The sequence below is a fragment of the Prunus mume genome, linkage group LG2, assembly GCF_029339155.1.
Source record: "Prunus mume cultivar Tortuosa linkage group LG2, ASM2933915v1, whole genome shotgun sequence".
In the NCBI taxonomy this organism is placed as follows: Eukaryota; Viridiplantae; Streptophyta; class Magnoliopsida; order Rosales; family Rosaceae; genus Prunus; species Prunus mume.
Window position 1 is genome coordinate 38955798 of NC_142699.1, and position 19839 is coordinate 38975636.

The window sequence follows — 19839 nt, forward strand, 5'->3', positions numbered from 1 at the left end:
TTCGAATAAGGGTTTCTCAGTTTGTAACAAAGGGGAAATTGGGTTTAGGGTTCATTGGAGAAGAGGGTTGTTGTCAAAATCTGAGGGTTCCTTCGATTTTGGGAGAAATTGGAGAAGAAATCATTCGTTGGCGTTAGACTTTAAGGCTAGAAGGTGCGAAGATGGTGGTGCTTAGAGAATCTGGAGGTTGTCAACCCATATGTAAGTGGACCCATTGTTACTCGATTTTCTTGATTTTGGCATGTGCATTGAACTGTTGTTAGGATTTTGTTTTTGTTTTTTGTATACTTTTTGACTCTGCTGGTTCTGATGTGATCATTGTGTGGTCCTTGCATGTTCCTAGTGTGGTGTGTTGCTGGAAATTTTTTTGTTCTTTCATATATTTTTTTATTCTGTGCTGGCCCCAATATACCTTATGTGGTCCTTGGGTGTTCCTTGTATTATCCTTTGTGTGGTCCTTCTTTTCTCTTTGTGTGTTTTTCCATTTGTTAAGTGAATGTTCCTGTTACGCAGATAAAGATGCTGATGAGGTTGTCACATTTAAGTTTTTCCATGGAGGTAAACTAGTGAAAAATAGAAAGGACAGTCAGTGGTCTTATTTAGGTGGTGAAGTCAGTTGGTTTGATTACTGTGAGGTTGACTATATGTCCATGTTAGAGCTATTTGGAATGGCTAAAGATTTGGGATATGACGATGGGTATGATGTGAGTTTTTATGGTGAAGAGTTTGGAACTAGCAGACTCATTCAAATAATATCTGATAGTACACTTTTAGCTTGTATGAGCATGGTACCTAAAAGCAATAGCAGAGTCGTAGTTTTGTACTTGAAGGTAGTGAGCTTAACTTCAAGCCAAGTGGGGAATGATAGCAGTGATAAAGAATATTCTTGTTCTGAGAATGATGATAGCAGTGATCCAGACTTTGAAGACAGTGACTATGCACAGAGTGATGAAGAGATTGAATTATTGAAGAATGATGATAAGTGGTTTGAAGGTTATGTGGATCATAGTATTTTTGACAATGATCCTAATGCAGAGCAAAATGATGAGTCAGACAATGGAGAAGAGTCACCTACACTTACCTGCCCAAATAGTTCACAAAGTGAAGATGATGCAGTGGGTGAAGTAAGAAGGAAGAAGAATAGGATGCCAAAAGGTGAAGATTTCAGACCTGAAATTGATATGGGAAGCCCAAGTTTCAAAATAGGTTTAAGGTTTGCAACTGCCGAGTTGTTTAGAAAAGCTGTGAGGATATACTCCATTAATTGTGGAAGGGAGTTGATTTTTATGCATAATGACCGTAACAAAATAAGAGCAGTATGTGAAGAGGGCTGTCCTTTTGTTATCCATGCTTCAAGTGTTAGTGGTAGCACTTACCTGCAGGTGAAAACCTTTAATCCTACACATGTTTGTAGCAAGGGGACTAAAAATATACATGCTTGCTGGCTGGTTGGTGAAAGATATTCAGGCAGTTAAGGCTCAATCCAAATTGGACTGCTTCTTCTTTTGTAGAGCAAGTTCACCAAGACTATGGTTCTGAGACCATCTAGAGCAACTGTGTACAGAGCAAGAGCCATGGCAGTTGACATTGTAGAGGGGTCTTACAGCAAACAATATGAAGTATTGTGGGAATATTGTCATGAGTTAAGAACCAGGAATGTGGGAAGTACAGTTATCATTAAATCTGAAATGGAAGGTGATAGGCCACGGTTTCAAAGAATTTACATCTGTCTTGCAGCCTGCAAGAAGGGGTTTTTAGATGGTTGTAGGCCTGTGGTTTGCTTGGATGAGTGTCATGTCAAAGGGCCTCACCCTGGGCAAGTGCTTTCTGCAATGGGAGTTGATGCAAACAACGGAATGTTTCCACTTGCCTATGCATATGTAGAGATTGAGAGCAATTCAACATGGCTGTGGTTTTTAGAATTATTGAGTGGTGATCTCAATATTACAAATAGCCATGGTTATGTATTTATGACTGACAAACAAAAAGGGTTAATAGATGCTGTGGATACTCTATTCCCTCAGGCAGAGCATAGACATTGTTTGAAACATCTATATGGGAACTTCTATTTGGAACATAGAGGTCTTGCCTTGAAACATCAAATGGAAGCAATTGCTAGAGCCACAACAGTGCCATGGTTTCATGCAGAGATGACAAAGATGTTGCAGTTGTCTAAACCTGCACATGATTGGCTCATGGAGAAAGATCCTAGGCATTGGAGTAGGGCATATTTCAAGAGTGATTCCAAGTGTGACATGCTTATGAACAATCTATGTGAGGCATTCAACCGTAGCATAATGGATGCCCGAGACAAGCCTATTCTGACTATGCTAGAAAGAATTCGGTTGTATATAATGTTGTTGATGGCGGGAAGAAGGGTTCTCTGTGAGAAATGGCATGGACAAGTTGGGCCAAGAATTAGAAAGATATTAGAGAAAAACAAAGCAAAAGCTCAGTGGTGCATTCCTAAGGTCTGCTGGACAGAATCAGTTTGAAGTAATGCACTATAGTGGCCGCACCTTTGCTGTTGATTTGAATGGCCACTCTTGTTCATGCCATGCTTGGGATTTGAATGGAATACCATGTTTGCATGCATGTGCTGCAATAAGTTGGTTTCATGGGAATCCAGAGGACTTTTGTGATGCAGTGTACAAGAAAGAGGCTTATTTGAGAGCCTATCAACCAATGATTATGCCTATGACTAGCCAAGATCAGTGGATGAAGGTTAATTTACCTCCATTACTCCCTCCGAAATACCACAAGCAGCCTGGTAGGCCTAAGAAGACAAGAAAACAAGCTGTTGAAGAACCTAAACTTCCTTCTAATCCATATAAGCTTCCTAGGTATGGCATCCCTTTAAAGTGTGCCAATTGCGGTGGAGAAGGGCATAATCGAAGTAGTTGTAAGGTATGTGGTTTTTAGAATTATTGCTTTACATTTAAATGTATTTGATTTGGTTTCTGACTTGATGACTTTGGTTATTAGGAACCTAGAAATCCCAACATAAAGCCTACTAGGAAGAGGAACATTGCCAAGGACAAACTTGCAGTAAGTGCCACAGTTTCAACTATGTTTTCACTCATCAAAATTTTATATCATGGAAACTTCTAATTATTATTTGTTTTAGGTAAGAAGGAGAGATGGTGGAGACCAAAGTGGCGGACAACAGAGTATGCAATTAAGGCAAAGGAAACACTCAAGCACTTCCCAAGGGCCTTCTCAATCCCAGGCATCTCAAGTAGCTGCTGCTTCTCTATCCCAACCATCTGAAGCAGCTGATGCTTTTCAATCCCAGCCATCTCAAACACCTGAACCTGCCAAATTATCTCGAGTACAACAACGTCGGAAGAGGATGAAAGATCAACAGAGGAGCCATTTTGTCAAAGATCATTTTTTTCATCCTTGAATGTTGTGGAAGACTTTAATGGTTATTGGTTGTTATGTTTGGAACCTGTTATGGTTGGACCTGTTTTGGAACCTAAGTATTTGATGTATGTTATGGTTTGAATATTTGATGTATGTTATGGTTGGACTTGTTTTGGAACCTGAATATTTAATGTATGTTATGGTTGGAACTAATTTTGGAACCTATTTTGGTTTGTGCATATTTCCTAAGGTTGTTATGGTTGGAATCTGTTTTGGAATCTGTTTTGGTTTGTGCATATTTCCTAAGGTTGTTATGGTTGGAATCTGTTTTCAAACCTGTTTTGGTTTGTGCATATATTCATAAAACTGTTATGGTTGGAACCTGTTTTGGTTTGTGTTCTGTTTTGGAACCTGTTCTGTTTTGGTTTGTGCTTATAATGACAGGTGCTTTTGCTAGTTTTGGGCTTTGCCTCTTGCTTTCCAGATTCCAGTAAACTTTGGCATGTTACCAAAAGCTACATATCCACCATAAACTTTGGCAAAGAAGGCAGGTCCTGCTTTTTTAGGGAAAACTGAATTTTGGTTATCTTCTTCTACATTCATCAAGAAATTACCATTCAATTTACCATTCATATCACATATCAAACTTAACTAGCATTACATTACTTAACTAACTAGCATTACATTCATGTCACCATTTGTAACCTCTAAACAGCTTACCATTCATGTCACCATTTGTAACCCCTAAACAAATTACATATCCAGTAAACTTAACTAGCATTACATTACATTACACCAAATGACATTACATTACACTGCCAAAGTGTCTTACATTAGATTAGCATTTGTTCTCAAATTAAATTTGCCCATTAAACTACTGCCAAAGTGCTTAACTACTGCCAAAATGCTTAACTACTGCCAAAATGCCTTACATTACATTAACATCAGGTATCAAATTACAATGCCCAATGAACTACTGCCAAAGTGCCTAATTCATCTTCATGGCAAACACCACCAACCACGAAAGCAACATAGCAGCCCACAATATTTTTGACTTTGCTCGAATATTTGCATTTTCCTTCTCCACCCTATCAATCTTCCTCAGCAAACCAGGTATCAACGATTTTGAACGCTCACACATTTCTGCATCAAACCACTGAAAAAACCTACATCCTTTTTCTCCCCTTCCCTGTATCAACCAAGAACAATGACTGAAAATTTGGGTGGTAAAATGACTGAAAATTTCATCAATCACTGACAATTTCATCACTAACAACTCTATCAATTTGTGATGCCCAAAATAATGACTGAAAATTTTATCTTAAACATGCTTACCTTTGACTTTGGGCAGACTAGAAATCTTCGCCCTGGGTTTGAACTGGTCCAAGAAGTCTGCATCCGTGCTAACTTCCCACAATGACACCATTGGCCATGCCCTCCTTCTCCTTGCTTCTCTCCTGTTTCCATCATCCCAAATCTTCTACTCCACAATCTTCCAATTTCAAACTCCACCTCAGAGTTTTACAAAGAATGATTTCTTCTCCAATTTCTCCCAAAATCGAAGGAACCCTCAGATTTTGACAACAACCCTCTTCTCCAATGAACCCTAAACCCAATTTCCCCTTTGTTACAAACTGAGAAACCCTTATTCGAACAGCTTAAAGGTTAAAACGAAGTGGGGCCCACTGTTCGTAACGGACCGTCAAAAAATTTGACGGATGGGGTAAATTGAGACGGTTATTTATAGTTGGGGGGTACTTTGAGACGTTTTCCACCACAGGTGGTAATCTGAGATAAACGTAAAAGCACAGGGGGCATGTACCTAATTAAGCCTATTTATTATACCATGACAGCCAACAGCACTTAATTTTGCAGGAAAATTTTATTGTAAAAAAGTCAAAAAATATTTAAAAAAAGAAAGAAAGTAAATTTGGCATATCATATAAATAATAATATGCAATACTCCTAAGAATAAGAAACTTGTAACTCAAATGATTAAGAGGATTTGCTTGTAAATTACACAGAAATCTAGCTACCTGTAAATATTGTCCACACATAACATTTAACACACACCAAATTCAAATTACCGCACGTATGCACTCATTCAAGCTCATTCTCAAGCAACAGATCATTCTTTCTCAACTCAGATTTCAGCCCAAACACTTCTTTCTCTGGCAAAATAATATTCACCACTCTTCCTTCACCTCTACCCTCTCCAAAGTCTTTTGGCCCTGGCAGCAATAAAACTGCTCCTTCATCTCCAACACCTTGTATGTTATAATGCACGTAAACCGGCTTATGCCCATTCACTTCCAACCCATAGAAATCAGCATCTTCCCAATTCACAAACGTCAAATTGGCTCCATACACAACAAAATCAGCCACTCCATTATCATTCTCCATAGCTTCTTCTATTTGGGATCTCTCGTTCCCGGCTTGCTTGACTAGCAAGGTTGCCAACTTTTTTGGATCCGCATCTGTAATGCTGAAATCTGCCTTGACTGTGCTTATAATCTGACTGTTGCTGCATTCCCCTCTCGTCCTCTCTTTTGGGTCATTTCTGCAAATTGTCACCAATTTTGGCTCTGACCCTTCTCTAACTTTGGCTACACATTGCCAAATTATGGCAGAAATGAGTTCAAAAACTGGAATTTGATCAATTTGGTTTTGACCCAATATCTTGAATTGCAAGTTGTTTAGCTGGGTGGCAGTGATAGGGATTGAAAGTGTTTCCATTTTACAGTTAATGGGAGTTATCCAATTGTCACCAACTGGGTTCACCTGTTTTATGGAGAGTGGGGGTGGTGGGTTTTCAAGTGTCTGGAACTTTGTGTTTGATGTTGCATAGTTTGGTAGCCTATTGGGTTCAAGAGCAGACATAATTTGCCCCAAGCCGTTGATGAAATCGGAAGCTGCAAAGGCATCTCCCAACACGTGGGCCCAGCTAAGACCAAATGATATGCCTCCACATCTGAAATGAGTAACCTGCAGAGAAAGCATAATACACCAAAACAAAAAAGTCTAAGGAATTAATCTAATCAATATTCTGTTGTCAACTCAATGATGAAACCCTGCTTGCTATCAATAGCAACAAGAATAATTCTATATATCATATCATTTCATGTGCTTCACTCAAAACAAGCATATAAAAAGAGTGAGAGACTTTTTTACAGCTTCTAACAAATTGCTGCCTCTTTTTTGGGGTTATCAACTTAAGTTTAGGGTTCTTTTTATGTATGTAAAACTTTACCTGGAAGAGAACAAGTGGAGAGAAGAATAGTTCAGGTCCAATGACTTGGTTTGAAGCAAGCAGCTTCTGGTGAGACAAGTCCATCTCTAGCCATTCCTCAATGGTCTTGTCACACTGGGCTTCAAGGAACCTCACCCCACAATCGTTACACTTGAGATAGGGCCGGCCGGATTCGGATCTCCGAAACCGTCCGCATGTCCGGTAGTGTACATTTAGCCAAGTGAATGTAGCTTCTTTCATGCGCACTATGGTTAGCCCTTGGGCTGCTTGGCTACTAAAAAAGTACACTCCTCTAAGATAGTGGAGCTTCATAGCCAAGTCCATGCCACTCGGGTCATGAACCACATCCGACCCGGTAATCCGGCCTGGCCCGACTGATGAAAGCTTAATGCCATAGACCAAGTTTTCTTGGCTAGCCAAGACCATGGCCTGAGATATGAGAAAGAGGAAGTGGGTGTCTTAAAATTATTAGTTTGAGTTGGTTTCCTAAAGTTTGTAGGTGGCAAGTTGAGGAAGAGCGGCACAGCATGGAGTTTATATGTGAAGGTGAGGACTGACTAACTAGTGAGGCTTTTATGAGTATAGGTGAGAAAGTTAATGGATATTTATTGCTCAAGAAATGTCAATTGGTTGGTTCAGAAGAACAGTTGACACCGAAGCTTGCATTAAATTTCACCTGCCCAAGGTTGGGAAAACAAGCTACATTTAGTATTGTTAAATGGACTTATTTGAAAATGGAACTTAACCTTGGTAGTGTTTCTGTTAAAAATCCCCATTTTCTTGTAATTTAAACTATTACAAGTCCTTCCAACTGGTTATAGAAAAGGAAATTGTTAGGCTTATTACATTTTTATACCATATTGTGTATAACTTCTCCAATAGAGGTGAGCCTCATTGTATTGGTGAGTTCCACTCTATTAAAAAGTGACACAATGTGATATAAAAATGTGGTAAGCTAGCATTATCTTATCGAAAATAGGGTCCTTGTCTTATCCAAATTGCAATCTTGGACGAATGTTCAAAATTGGTCCACACCACACTGTTTTTTTAACCAACTTTTTAGATAATTAAATAGATATATATATTAATTAGTGTAGTGATATTTTCTTTTTAATGTTGTAAAAGATTTCAAGTATGAATCTATTGAGTTAAAAATAAATTCAATTGACAAAATAAATAAAAAATACTCTGTTCTTCTTTCTTTATTTTACGAAATTTAAAATTAAACTGACACACGAAGCCTACCTATTTGAAGTTTTGTTTTTTGTTCCCTATTTTTGAATTAGAGTCACCAAATCCATTTGCTAGACGGGATAAGGTGTTTTTTTGCTGATTCTTTGTCGCTCTTTCTCAGGATTAGGCTATGCCTGTCTGCACTATCTGAACACAAATTGGTTTTGTTTGCGATTATATATGTTGGGGTATTTGGTTAATTGCCAGAAATAAATGCGTGATGCAAGGGGAGTGTGAACAGGCTCCAGTACTTTTGGGACGGATGCAGTGCAGGGAGTGGACAAATGAGCAAATGTCATAATATTTGAATCCATAGCCTTCTACAACAAAGTGTGTAGACCAAATGAGCAAATGTCATCATGGTCATTTTAGTTTCTGCATACTTTTGACTATCAAATACTGTCACATACATTAAAGATTGAGTATAAATTAAACATTCCTGTGGATCGGTACATCTAAAGTGAAATATTCTCCGATTTCATACTTGATACACCTTATTTCATATGTATTTAAGATAATTTCAGTACTTAATTAGAAGAAACTGTCAAGAAAGACAATGAAGTATTAGGGATCACACTATCACCCTTATTACCTCAAAGCGCTACATTTGACAGAAAAAAATTAGAATTGCTTCCACATCGACCGCATATTACCTCAAACAGATACCAAGAAGCATTGCCTATCTATGGACACCATAAACACCTATATTTGCTTTGCAAATATATATAATAAAACATACAGGTATAAACATCATGCAAGAGCTGAATTGTCCTCCCCTGTTCTGTGTGGAAGTAGGTATCAATTCACCTTTCACAACTGAACCTAATTTTCCATGAAAATCTTAAAACCCAAGAAAGTCTTTGCCTATTACAAACCAAACAGACTAATCAGTTAAGTATATTATTGCAATGCAGGATCAATTGACAATGTTTGCCTAAAAACTAACTCCTTGGTCCTTAAAATAAAAGCAAACACAAATTACAAATTTTCCCAGAAAGAAGCTTACAATTGACCCTTGGAATATGAAAAATCTTGGGCTACTCGGGGGTCTCTCCTTGTTGAGGTGTTCTACAATTTCCAATGTGCAGCTAGATACTTCAGATATCCGGTAACTACAAATACAAATACACAGTTTTTGAATACATGAAAGGTAGGTTCGTCAACTTCTCTGGTAAACCCTCCAATCCATAGAGAAAGGAACATGACAGTGGAAGGAACGTGACAGTTTGTAGCATACTTCGTGATAGAACAGATTTTTCCACCAGGGATTCGAGCGAGCAAAACAGAGTTGCAAGATTCCAGCCCAGGACAAAAGGTAGGTTCCTCCCCTTAAATGTTTTCCAATTTGCCTTTGAATGTTAGTACATTTCCCCTTGCCCACAAAAAAAAAAAAAAAAAAAAGTTAGCACATTTCCCTGCACCCAGGCATATTCAATCCATATCATAACTTTGCCTCTCTCATCCATGCCCTTCTCACTGTATCAGCTCGCCTCAAAACCCCAAAAAGCAAAAACAAAAATACCACTTTCAATTCTAGAAAAAGGAAAAAAAGAGCATAACATTTGTTCATGCAAAAAGTATTTGATTCAAGACCGCATCAGTTGAAAAGTACTGGATTCGGGCCACACAGGTTTCAAAGCAAGATTTGTTGAGACGGAAACAAGGTGTATGGCACGATGCAGGCATGAGTTTCTACCAGAATTCCAACTCTGCCTATAGGTCAAACATAACACCAAAACAACTTAGCAAAAAATATACAAAATAAATTCCAACTTTCAACATATCATAGTACAAAGCTTGCAACTATCATCTATAAATTGTAACAGAAGATTGTTTTACCCAATTCCATTAAGGAAGACTTGGACACCATGTGTGGTTCACACTCTATGAACTGCAACTATCACCTAGAGCAAGACTTTCTTCGTGCTCTGTAGAAAGACTTGGTAAATACTCTATGGTGTCCAATAGACAGTTTCAATTTGATTGTTTCATCTATAAACTGCAGGTACTCGACAGTCCATTAAGAAAGACTTGGTAAATACTCTAGGAACAGGGGAGGGGGCCTCTCTTCTCTCCTCGAACAAGAAAAATGACAAGGGTTCAACACTTTCAAGATTCAAATTAAATCCCACACTACTAATAGAGAAAATCTCCATGATCCCACATTAAATCCAGTATGTTTCAAATTGCTTGAAGGTTATATCAATTACAGACAAGAAATGGGTTGACATGCCAAACCAACAAAAGTTATACACACATCCCGGCATTAGAGAACAGGGTATGTCATAACAATATTGGTACTGAAACTGATGCTTAAGACGCTAATATTTGTCACCGGTTATCACAGCACTCAAAGAATATGCTAAAAAATGTAGGAACAAAATCTGAAAAGTCCTGCATGTTTGCATCAACTACACGGGCATTCCTTCATTTCCTTCTTCTTTGTTCTGTTTCAATTAAGTTGTTACGATGCAAATAAAATCTGCTCTATATCAATATCTCTCTAGTACTCACCTCCTCAGGCCCTGGAAGAAAAAAAGAAAAAAAAAGCGAAATTGCTCAGCGTTATCAACTTCATATAATAGAAATACTGAAATTAACAATGCACAAGAATATTTACTCAGACTAGACACATTACATTCATGAAAGAAGAATTCTATAGCAATCATTCTAAACGTGACATTTTATTGAATATTGCACCTTTTCTTAGTCATAGATTTGCCAAAGCCCCAGCTGTATAGGATGATCCAAAGAATCTGTTTTGTCTTCTCTTATTCACCTTGTCACCCTTCAATATTTGCCTCTCCAGATAGAGCGCTGCATTGGGTTTTGAATTTTCCACCTATCCGAACAAGAAAGGTGCATTCCAGAAAGTTGACTAACATGATACCCTGATGTTCAACTATCAAATAGGAAAAACGGTTCACAAAGAACTCCACCAGCACGAGGCAGAGGTTGACGGAGAGGCCAGAACAGAAGTCAACCAAGTTCAGCCCTCGATCCGACCAAGGAGCTTAATCATACTGTTGGAAAACGACATGAGGATTGCGGAGTATCATCTGCTAATAAGGACTCTGGTTCATCTTTCTTTCCCCTTCTGTTCTCAAAACCAACCAATGTCATTAGCGTGTCGATATATAAGACGGAAAGCTGACCCTGCAATGCCATTGCAAATACTAGTTAAGGACAGCACTCAATTTGCTGATAAGTATATAAAATAAAAATGGATCAGCATGGTCAATTTCCAGATAATCATATAACAGAGTACTGAAATTGAATCCACTTAAGATAAGCAAAGCGCTACGTTTGACAGAAAAAATTAGAATTGCTTCAACGTAGAACACATATTACCTCGAACAGATACCAAGCATTGCCTATCTATGTACACCATAAACACCTATATTTTCTTTGCAACTATATATAATAAAACATACAGGTATAAACATCATGCAAGAGCTGAATTGTCCTCCCCTGTTCTGTATGTAAGTAGGTATATCAATTTGCCTTTCACAACGGAAACAAATTTTCTATGAAAATCTTAAAATTGTGTTATGCTTTTAAAACGTTCTTGGGCACCACTTGTATGTAATGTAATTTTGTTCTTCTATAAGCCCAAGAAAGTCTTAGCCTATTACAAACCAAACAAACTAATCATAAGTATATTATTGCAATGCAGGATCAATTCACAACGTTTGCCTAAAAACTAACTCCTTGGTCCTTATTTATCACAGAAAATTGCACAATAAAATAACAGCAAACACAAATTACAGATTTTTCCCCAAAAAAGCTTACAATTGACCCTTGGAATATGAGAAATCTTGGGCTACTCGGGCGTCTCTTCTTGTTGAGGTGTTCTACAGTTTCCAATGTGAAGCTAGATACTTCAGATATCCATAACTACCAATACAAATACACAGTTTTTCAATACATGAAAGGTAGGTCCGTCAACTTCTCTGGTAAACCCTCCAATCCATAGAGAAAGGAACTTGACAGTTTGTAGCATATTTCATGATAGAACAGATTTTTCCACTAGGGGTTCGAGATAGCAAAACAAAGTTGCAAGATTCCAGCCCAGGACGAAAGGTAGGTTCTTCCCCTTAAATGTTTGTTTTCCAATTTGCCTTTGAAAGTTAGTACATTTCCCCTTGCCCACAAAAAAAAGAAAAAAAAGTTAGCACATTTCCCTGCACCTAGGCATATTCAATCCATGCCATTCTCACTCTATCAACTCGCCTCAAAACCCCAAAAAGCAAAAAACTAAAAATAAAATACCACTTTCAATTCAAGAAAAATAAAAAACCACTTTCAATTCAAGAAAAATAAAAAAAGAACATAACATTTGTTCATGCAAAAAGTTCCATACCTCAACAGTTGAAAAGTACTAGATTCGGGGCCACACAGGATTCAAAGCAAGATTTGTTGAGACAGAAACATGAAGGCGTGTGGCACAATGCAGGCATGAGTTTCTACCTGAATCCCAACTCTGCATATAGGTCAAATATAACACCAAAACAACTTAGCAAAAAATATACAAAATAAATTCCAGCTTTCAACATATCATAGTACAAAGCTTGCAACTATCATCTGTAGATTGTAACAAAAGATTGTTTCACCTGATTCCTATGATACTGCAGGTACTCGACAGTCCATTAAGAAAGACTTGATAAATACTCTAGGAACAGGAGAGGGGGCCTCTCTGCTCTCATCGAACATGAAAAATGACAACGGTTCAACACTTTCAATTTTCACATTAAATCCCACACTACTAATCGAGAAAATGACCATGATCCCACATTAAATCCAGTATGTTTCAAATTACTTGAAGGTTATATCAATTACAGACAATAAAAGGGTTGACATGCCAACCAACAAAAGTTATGCACGCATCTCGGCATTAGAGAAAACAGAGTATGTCAGAATATTATTGGTACTGAAACTGATGCTTAAGACGTAAATATTTGTCACCGGTTATCACAGCATTCAAAGAAACAATGAACTCCACTCCACTTCATTTTTTGTCCTTGGAGATGATGAATATACAAAAAAATGTAGGTTCAAAATCTGAAGAGTCCTGCATGTTTGCATAAACTACATGGTACAACAGAGAGGGCATTCCTTCATTTCTTTCTTATTTGTTATGTTTCAATTAAGTTGTTATGATGCAAATAAAATCCGCCCCATATCAATCTCTCTCTACCCACCCCCTCAGGCCCTGAAAAAATAAAAGAAAAAGAAAAAGCGAAAATGCTCAGCCTTATCAACTTCAAATAACAGAAATACTGAAATTAACAATGCACAAGAATATTTACTCAGACTAGACACATTACCTCTAAACAAGTGGTGATAAAGAATCCACAAATACCGAGAAGCATTGCCTTGTAATGAAAGGGTACCTGCTCAATGACAAACAGCATGCCTAAGAAAATATTTATAAATACCGATCATGGAGTGATAAATACCTATAATTGTAATTCTAATCAAACATAGTATAGAAATCCCACTAACAGAGTATTTTGAATATATCCTTGATACTTTCCGCAATTCTTTATAAAATCAGCAATTAAAAAACATCTTACGGCTTCCTTTGAAGTCTTTCCCCATAAAAGAGAAGATTATATTGGAAATAAGAGACGAGCCCATTAGAAGACAAGTGGGAGTGGGAGTTTGAAAAGCTTACATTTCTTCACTGTCAAAGTTGGAGCTATTACGAATTCATTGTACGCATAGAGTCAATCTGTCTGCTGTCTGGTCACACAACTGATGACAAGAAAAAGGAAAAGGATAAACAAGTCTCATTCCTTTCAGAAATTATTCAGAATGAATAAACTCTAGTTAAACCGAAAGGTAAGAATGAAAAGGAATTTTGATTTCAGGAAAGAAGAAATTACTGCGGATATGTGGAATCTGAGAAATCTTGGGCCACTCTGGGCCGCTGTCCTTGGTGCATCTTTCCTTCAGAAGGGGGCATTGCCAAATTTGTAGCCGTCGTAATTCGGTGAGGCGTTGCATAGCTTCGACACTGGGTAGACACTTGAGATTCTTGCAACTCCAAATATCTAGATTCTCAAGGGATGTAAGGTTACCCAGCCAATCCTCAAGAGCCTCCACTCCATCGAATTTATGTATTTTCAAATATGTTAGAGAAGTGAAGTCTTGAATTTGTTGAGGCAGAGACTTGAGCTTGGGCCGCCCGGTCAACTCTAACATTTTAAGTTGTGATGATCCAAGATGGAAATCAGGAAAGGAATCGAGCTCCTCCCAGAACGCACCAAGTTCCAATGTCTTCAAGCTGGAGCAGCAGTGTAGCCCTGTGGGCAGATATTTTAATTTCCCACAATTAACAATCACCAACTTAGAGAGAGATGTGAGGTTGTCTAAACTTGGAAGACTCTCTAAATTGGGGGCATTTCTTATTTCCAACTCAGAGAGAGATGTGAGGATATCTAAACTTGGAAGACTCTCTAAATTAGGGGCATTTCTTATTTCCAACTCAACAAGAGAGATTGTGGCCATTGTGGGCTACTACCAAATTTTCTAATCTCTCACAAGATTCAATGTTGAATATACGGACGGATGTGAAGAGGTTTAAATCTGGAATAGATTGTAGACCACTACAACCTTTTATATTCAGCAACTCCACATTGATGGGCCCACTGCTCACCAAACTTTCTAATCTATCACAAGATTCAATATTGAATATACGGGCGGATGTGAAGAGGTTTAAATCTGGAATAGATTGTAGACCGCTACAACCTGTTATATTCAGCAACTCCACATTGATGGGCCCACTGCTCACCAAACTTTCTAATCTATCACAAGATTCAATGTTGAATATACGGACGAATGTGAAGAGGTTTAAATCTGGAATAGATTGTAGACCACTACAACCTGTTATATTCAGCACCTCTACAACATTGACGGGCCCACTGCTCACCAAACTTTCTAATCTCTCACAAGATTCAATGTTGAATTTACGGAGGGATGTGAAGAGGTTTAAATTTGGAATAGATTGTAGACCATTACAACCTGTTATACTCAGCAACTCCACAACATTGACGGGCCCACTGCTCACCAAACTTTCTAATCTATCACAAGATTCAATGCTCAAGTCACGGAGGGATGTGAAGAGGTTTAAATCTGGAATAGATTGTAGACCACTACATCCTTGAATCCAAACAACCGTAAGATGAGGTAGATGGACGAGTGTTGGGACTTTTTCACATCTATTGCAACCCTTAAGCTCAATATGCTTTAAATTGTCAAGCTTAATCATCCATGATGGAAATTTAGTACCCATGAAATATTGAATCTCTAGCCTTTGCAACTCAGAATGCGGGTGGAGGCCTTCTAGTACATCCTCATCATTATTATTGTTGGTTATTGACCTATTTTCTGACCATTCAAATAACAAGCGGCGTACGTTTTTTTTCTCCTCTAATTTAGCTTTACTTGCCTCATCTCCATTCCTTACGTCTTCCAAATTACAAATAATCAATTTACCCTTCAATTGATTCAAGGCAGCCAGCTCCTTAATTTCCCTACCCATCACCTCATAAGGTAATGTTCGGAGGAGCGTTAATCTCCCTAATACTCCAGCTGGAAATTTCACTCCCTCATCACAATAAACATGTCTCAAGTTGATCAAGTTTTGCACGTCTTTTGGAAATTCTTGAAGGTCGCAGTTTGTTGCTCTTAATGTCTGTAGGTTATATAGCTTGCCAACAGAATTTGGAAGTCTCTTGATTTTTGTAAAGGAAATGTTAAGATATCTCAAGTGTTTCAGCTTTCCGATTGAACTTGGAAGCTCCTCAATACATGCCCCACATAATTTCAAGACACGTAAAGCTTTAAACCATGGCAACATGTTTCCAAGTAGTGCTTCAGCATTCGAAAACAGTGATCTCAATTTCCCACTACTTCCTTCTGGAATTCTTTCTATAATGGGAGTTGCAACATCTTCATTCTTGTGGAAGTCTCGCATCATGCTTTCAGTTTCGGATACATGTTCTGCAAGATCGTGCACTAGATCGTGCATCTTGCATTCAGTAACAATGCCATCATCATCCACTGTAGCATTTTGAAATAAGGAGCTTTGGAATAGAATATCAAAATATTCATTACCTATATCCTCCATCTCTAGATTATTTTTTTCAGGAGAAGGATGGAGGAATCCTTGAGCCATCCAAAGTTGAATCAAATCATCTTGTTCCATCACGTCATCTTTGATGAACGCTGAGCAATATGAAAAACATTGCTTCAGTGCTGGTGATTCCAAATTATCGAAACTCAACTTCAAGACTGACATGATTCTATCTTCTGTCTTTGGTAAGTCCCATATTCTGTTGTCTTTGACTTCGGACCATTCAGTAGGAGTCTTTTTAGAGCACAAAATACCTCCCAAAACCTGGTAATGGATTAGAGAATTTCTATAAAATAATTAGTAGATAAAATAATTAGCAATTTAAAGAAGAGTCATTCAGAATGTCTTCTGGAACCTCTTTGTTAATTTCTATTTAATAAAGTGATTGTGAAGAAAGAGATTGTGGAGAATGGGCATGATGACATGATGACATGAAACTAAAAGAGAAATCGACAATCTTCTCTATCTTCCTTCAGACCTTGGTATTTCTTTCTACATGAAAATTCATCAATGCAATTCAAAATAACCCATTCATGATATGATCCCTAAATGCCAAGAACTCATCCAACAATCTATAAAATTATAAATAAATAAAAATGCCTGCTGTAAGCAATGCTTGTATAAATATATATATATATGTATGTATAATATATAGTATGTGTACCTTTGCCATCAATGGTAGACCTTCACAATTTTTAGCAATTTCCCGTCCAATTCTCTCTAAACCAAGAGGTATATCAGAATTACCATCTGAGCAAGCTGCATGTTTCAATATGGACCAGCATTCATCCGTTGATAGAATTTCCAATTCAGGCCGCGGAAGTGTTTCTGTGAGTGATGCAACTATGCCACTGCGGGTAGTGACAATAATTTTGCTTCCTGGAGCAGAATTCAACTTTGACAAATAGCTCATCAAACTTTCCCATTTCTCCGAATCTTCATTCCAAACATCATCAAGTACCAGCAAGTATCTCTTCTCTCTCAACTCTTCTTCAAGGTATTTAAGCAGTGCATCTTGATTTTCTCTTACAGTGGCTTTTGATGGGTTAAGAGATTCTAACATGCAGATCAAAATCATATTGATGTTAAAAGGATCAGATACACACACCCATATCCTTTTTGAAAAATAGTTTATTACTGAATTATCGTTGTACACTGACTTGGCCAAAGTTGTCTTTCCCAGCCCTGCCATTCCCACAATGGCCATAACAGATAGATTTTCTTGATTATTGTTGGAGTTGGTCAAAGTTGTGACTAGATCTGACACGACCTCCTCCCTTCCAACAATGATTCCATCTTTTTCAGGGAGTGAGTCGGTTTGTATCCGTCCTCTAATTCCTCGAGGGGCTGCATCTGTTTTCTTGGAAACTAGTCCAATGATAGGAGCCTCACTCTTGAGATTCACCAAGGATGCATTGATCTTCTGAATTTTATGTGCAATTTTAAGGCGGAATGCAACCGGATTGGAGAGTGAAAAGAAGTTGAGTACCTTTTTCTTCATATGATTTCGGATTTCTAATTTGCGCCGGAGAAGTTCATAGTTGAATTCATCCAAGACATCATCTGCATCTTGAGCTAGACGTTTAAGCTTCGCCACCCAATCTTCTACGGACTTGCTCCGACCTTGTGGCCCCTGGGCAACGTCGGCTAAGTAACCTTCAATGGTGGACAGTGTTTTGTGAAGCTTGTTTAGTTCAGCTTTGAATCCCCAGGCAAGACTGATTTCTTGAGCGGCAAGGGAAGTCAGCTTCGTCAGTATTCCCTCGGTCGCAAAAGTAAGCACAGATTCTACAGCCATATCTTAGTTTCTTGTGTAACCCTGCGCAAGACAAACAGCAGATCATATTAATGCTAGTTAATTATTATTAGTTAATTAATTAAGAAACGAGAAGAAGGGACTGAAGATGGATGAAGACGCACAGGCACAAAGTTTCTGTCGTAGGTAGAAGGAAATGATGAACACAGCAATAGCACGCAGAGTTTGTTGGAATTTTGATTCAACGTATGAACGCTCACGCACTTTAGCTATTATTCTTAAAGCAATTGAATGCAAATGAAGAAAAACTCTCCAGCTCTCTTTATACTTTCCACTTTCCTTTCAAGCTCCAAGCAACAATATTATTCGCAGCTCTCTCTGTTGTTGTTACTGCTATCCTTGTCTTTCGTATCTTTCGTTTTGTCTCGGTGCTTTTCTTTGTCTTTCTGTTAACCATCGCTTGGAAGTTGGATGGATGCCTTGCTTACTGTCCACCTTAACATTATTCGTTTCTGACAAAAAAAAAAAGAAAAGAAAAAACCTTAATATTCTTTGCTCCCTCTTCTCTCCGTCCTTTTCTTAACATTATGAAAACTTATGGAATAAGGATACACTAGCCTGGTGTACGGCCTAGCAGTTATGCGACACGTGGAATTATTTATTTTTTAGTTTAAAAATGTAGTAATCTGACCGCGAGTCTTTAACTCTGTCAGCATTAACTCTCCTTTAAACTTGTCTTCGCATTTTTAATTAATCAATTTTTCTGACAATTTAACGCTTATACCGTCAAAGACAGCAGCCATCTGTTTTTTTTTTTCTCACCCTACCCACTTATGCCGTCAGGGACACGTCTTTACTTCTTTTTTCTAGCAGGAGCAGCTATACTTTTTTAGTTTATTGGATTATTATATCGTATACATACATTATAACTATTGCTTCTTTGAACATTGCTTGTGTATGTATATATATAAGTCTCACATAATGTGATACACCATTTCAGAGTTCTAATGACATAAGGCAACAAGAATGCCTTCTCCCTTGAAATAACCAACCAAATTTTGTCAACATGCATTACTCCTTTGGATCCTCATTTTGCTTAAAACCAGTGGAAAAGAAATCCTGCACAATGTTTTGAAAGGCGAGGCGCTAAGGTGAGGCATTTTATGCCTTATGAGGCGAGGTGTAAGCCTCAAAGCGTTGAAGCCTAAACCTTTCGGGTATTGAGTTATTATAATTACAAAAATATAAAACAACTATTGAATGTATTGAATGCCACTCTAGAATATAAATTAACCATCAAACTTGTTTTTTCAAAATTTCTCTTACTATTCCTGAATTTTTTTACCATATATCCTTTTGGTTATATTATCTCTCTAAGTCTAGTGCCTTTCTACCTAGTTCGAATAGACAAAAGAGTAGATTATGGAGGTGATTGAACTGATGGTGGAAGGTGGGAGGTAGTTTCTGTTGGTCTGTTTAGGAACTTTGGTTTTTGGGAGAGGGAAGGAATAAATGGGTAAACTGGTTTCTTTTGAACAAAACGGTGTGTGTCTAATGTTCAAACTTAAAACTAAAACGCCCAGCTTAACTAAAGGGAAACAAAACAACACAGCCCGTGAAACGACGTCGTCTGGAATTAGATTTTTCAAATAAAGGAACTCTGTCTTCCTCGCGAGGCTTGCGCCTTTCACAGCGCATCTTCGTTTAGCAGCCGCCTCGACTTCAAGGCGTACACCTTTCATGACATTCGCTAAACTGAGCTGCGCCTGAGGCGAATCACCGCTGCCTCGCTCCGAAGCGCACCTCAACATAACTTAAGAGTCTAAGACTAAGACTCAGTTCTTAAAAAGCAAAACAAAAGTTGTCTAAGACTTCAACAATGAACTCGTTTAATACCTGATTCAAATGTGCCAAATAATTTTGATCCTGAAACATGTTGGGGAAGGAAACATTTGGTTAAATAAATGACCAACTAAAATTGGAATCCTGAAAGAAAACAATTATGCAAATAAACAAATAATTGAAATTGCATAGGCACAGAGCTTCTCTCGTAGGTAGAAGGAGATGATGAATGCAGATTTGCAAAACAAGACA

At 37.9% G+C, this 19839-nt stretch overlaps 3 protein-coding genes across 3 annotated transcripts; 1 reads left to right on the forward strand and 2 right to left on the reverse strand.

Annotated features, from left to right (window-relative positions):
- Positions 1-161: 161 nt before the first annotated feature.
- Positions 162-3406, forward strand: LOC148920296 (uncharacterized). Its single transcript, XM_089044584.1, is given in 6 exon segments — positions 162-201; positions 514-1406; positions 1512-2471; positions 2473-2907; positions 2986-3048; positions 3128-3406. Coding segments are annotated over 6 exon segments (2670 nt in total).
- Positions 3407-5332: 1926 nt separating this feature from the next.
- On the reverse strand, positions 5333-7132 carry LOC103322666 (HXXXD-type acyl-transferase family protein). Its single transcript, XM_008224594.3, has 2 exons — positions 6617-7132; positions 5333-6351 (listed from the first exon to the last, which is right to left on the reverse strand). The coding sequence occupies exons 1-2, from the start codon at positions 7040-7042 to the stop codon at positions 5467-5469; spliced, it is 1311 nt and encodes a 436-aa protein (XP_008222816.2). The 5' UTR covers positions 7043-7132; the 3' UTR covers positions 5333-5466.
- A 2832-nt stretch (positions 7133-9964) lies between these two features.
- LOC103322665 (putative disease resistance protein RGA3) lies at positions 9965-18060 on the reverse strand. Its single transcript, XM_089046482.1, is given in 10 exon segments — positions 9965-10374; positions 10550-11005; positions 11642-11993; positions 12213-13061; positions 13177-13242; positions 13527-13606; positions 13738-14345; positions 14347-16253; positions 16654-17808; positions 17910-18060. Coding segments are annotated over 4 exon segments (3657 nt in total). The 5' UTR covers positions 17788-17808; positions 17910-18060; the 3' UTR covers positions 9965-10374; positions 10550-11005; positions 11642-11993; positions 12213-13061; positions 13177-13242; positions 13527-13598.
- Between the last annotated feature and the right edge of the window lie 1779 nt (positions 18061-19839).

Coding starts and splice junctions, on each gene's coding strand:
- LOC103322666 (XM_008224594.3), bottom strand. CDS start 7,042: ATGGTCTTGGCTAGCCAAGAAAACTTGGTCTATGGCATTAAGCTTTCA. Junction 6,352..6,616: donor CTCCACTTGTTCTCTTCCAG/GTAAAGTTTTAC, acceptor CTTTCTCTGCAG/GTTACTCATTTCAGATGTGG.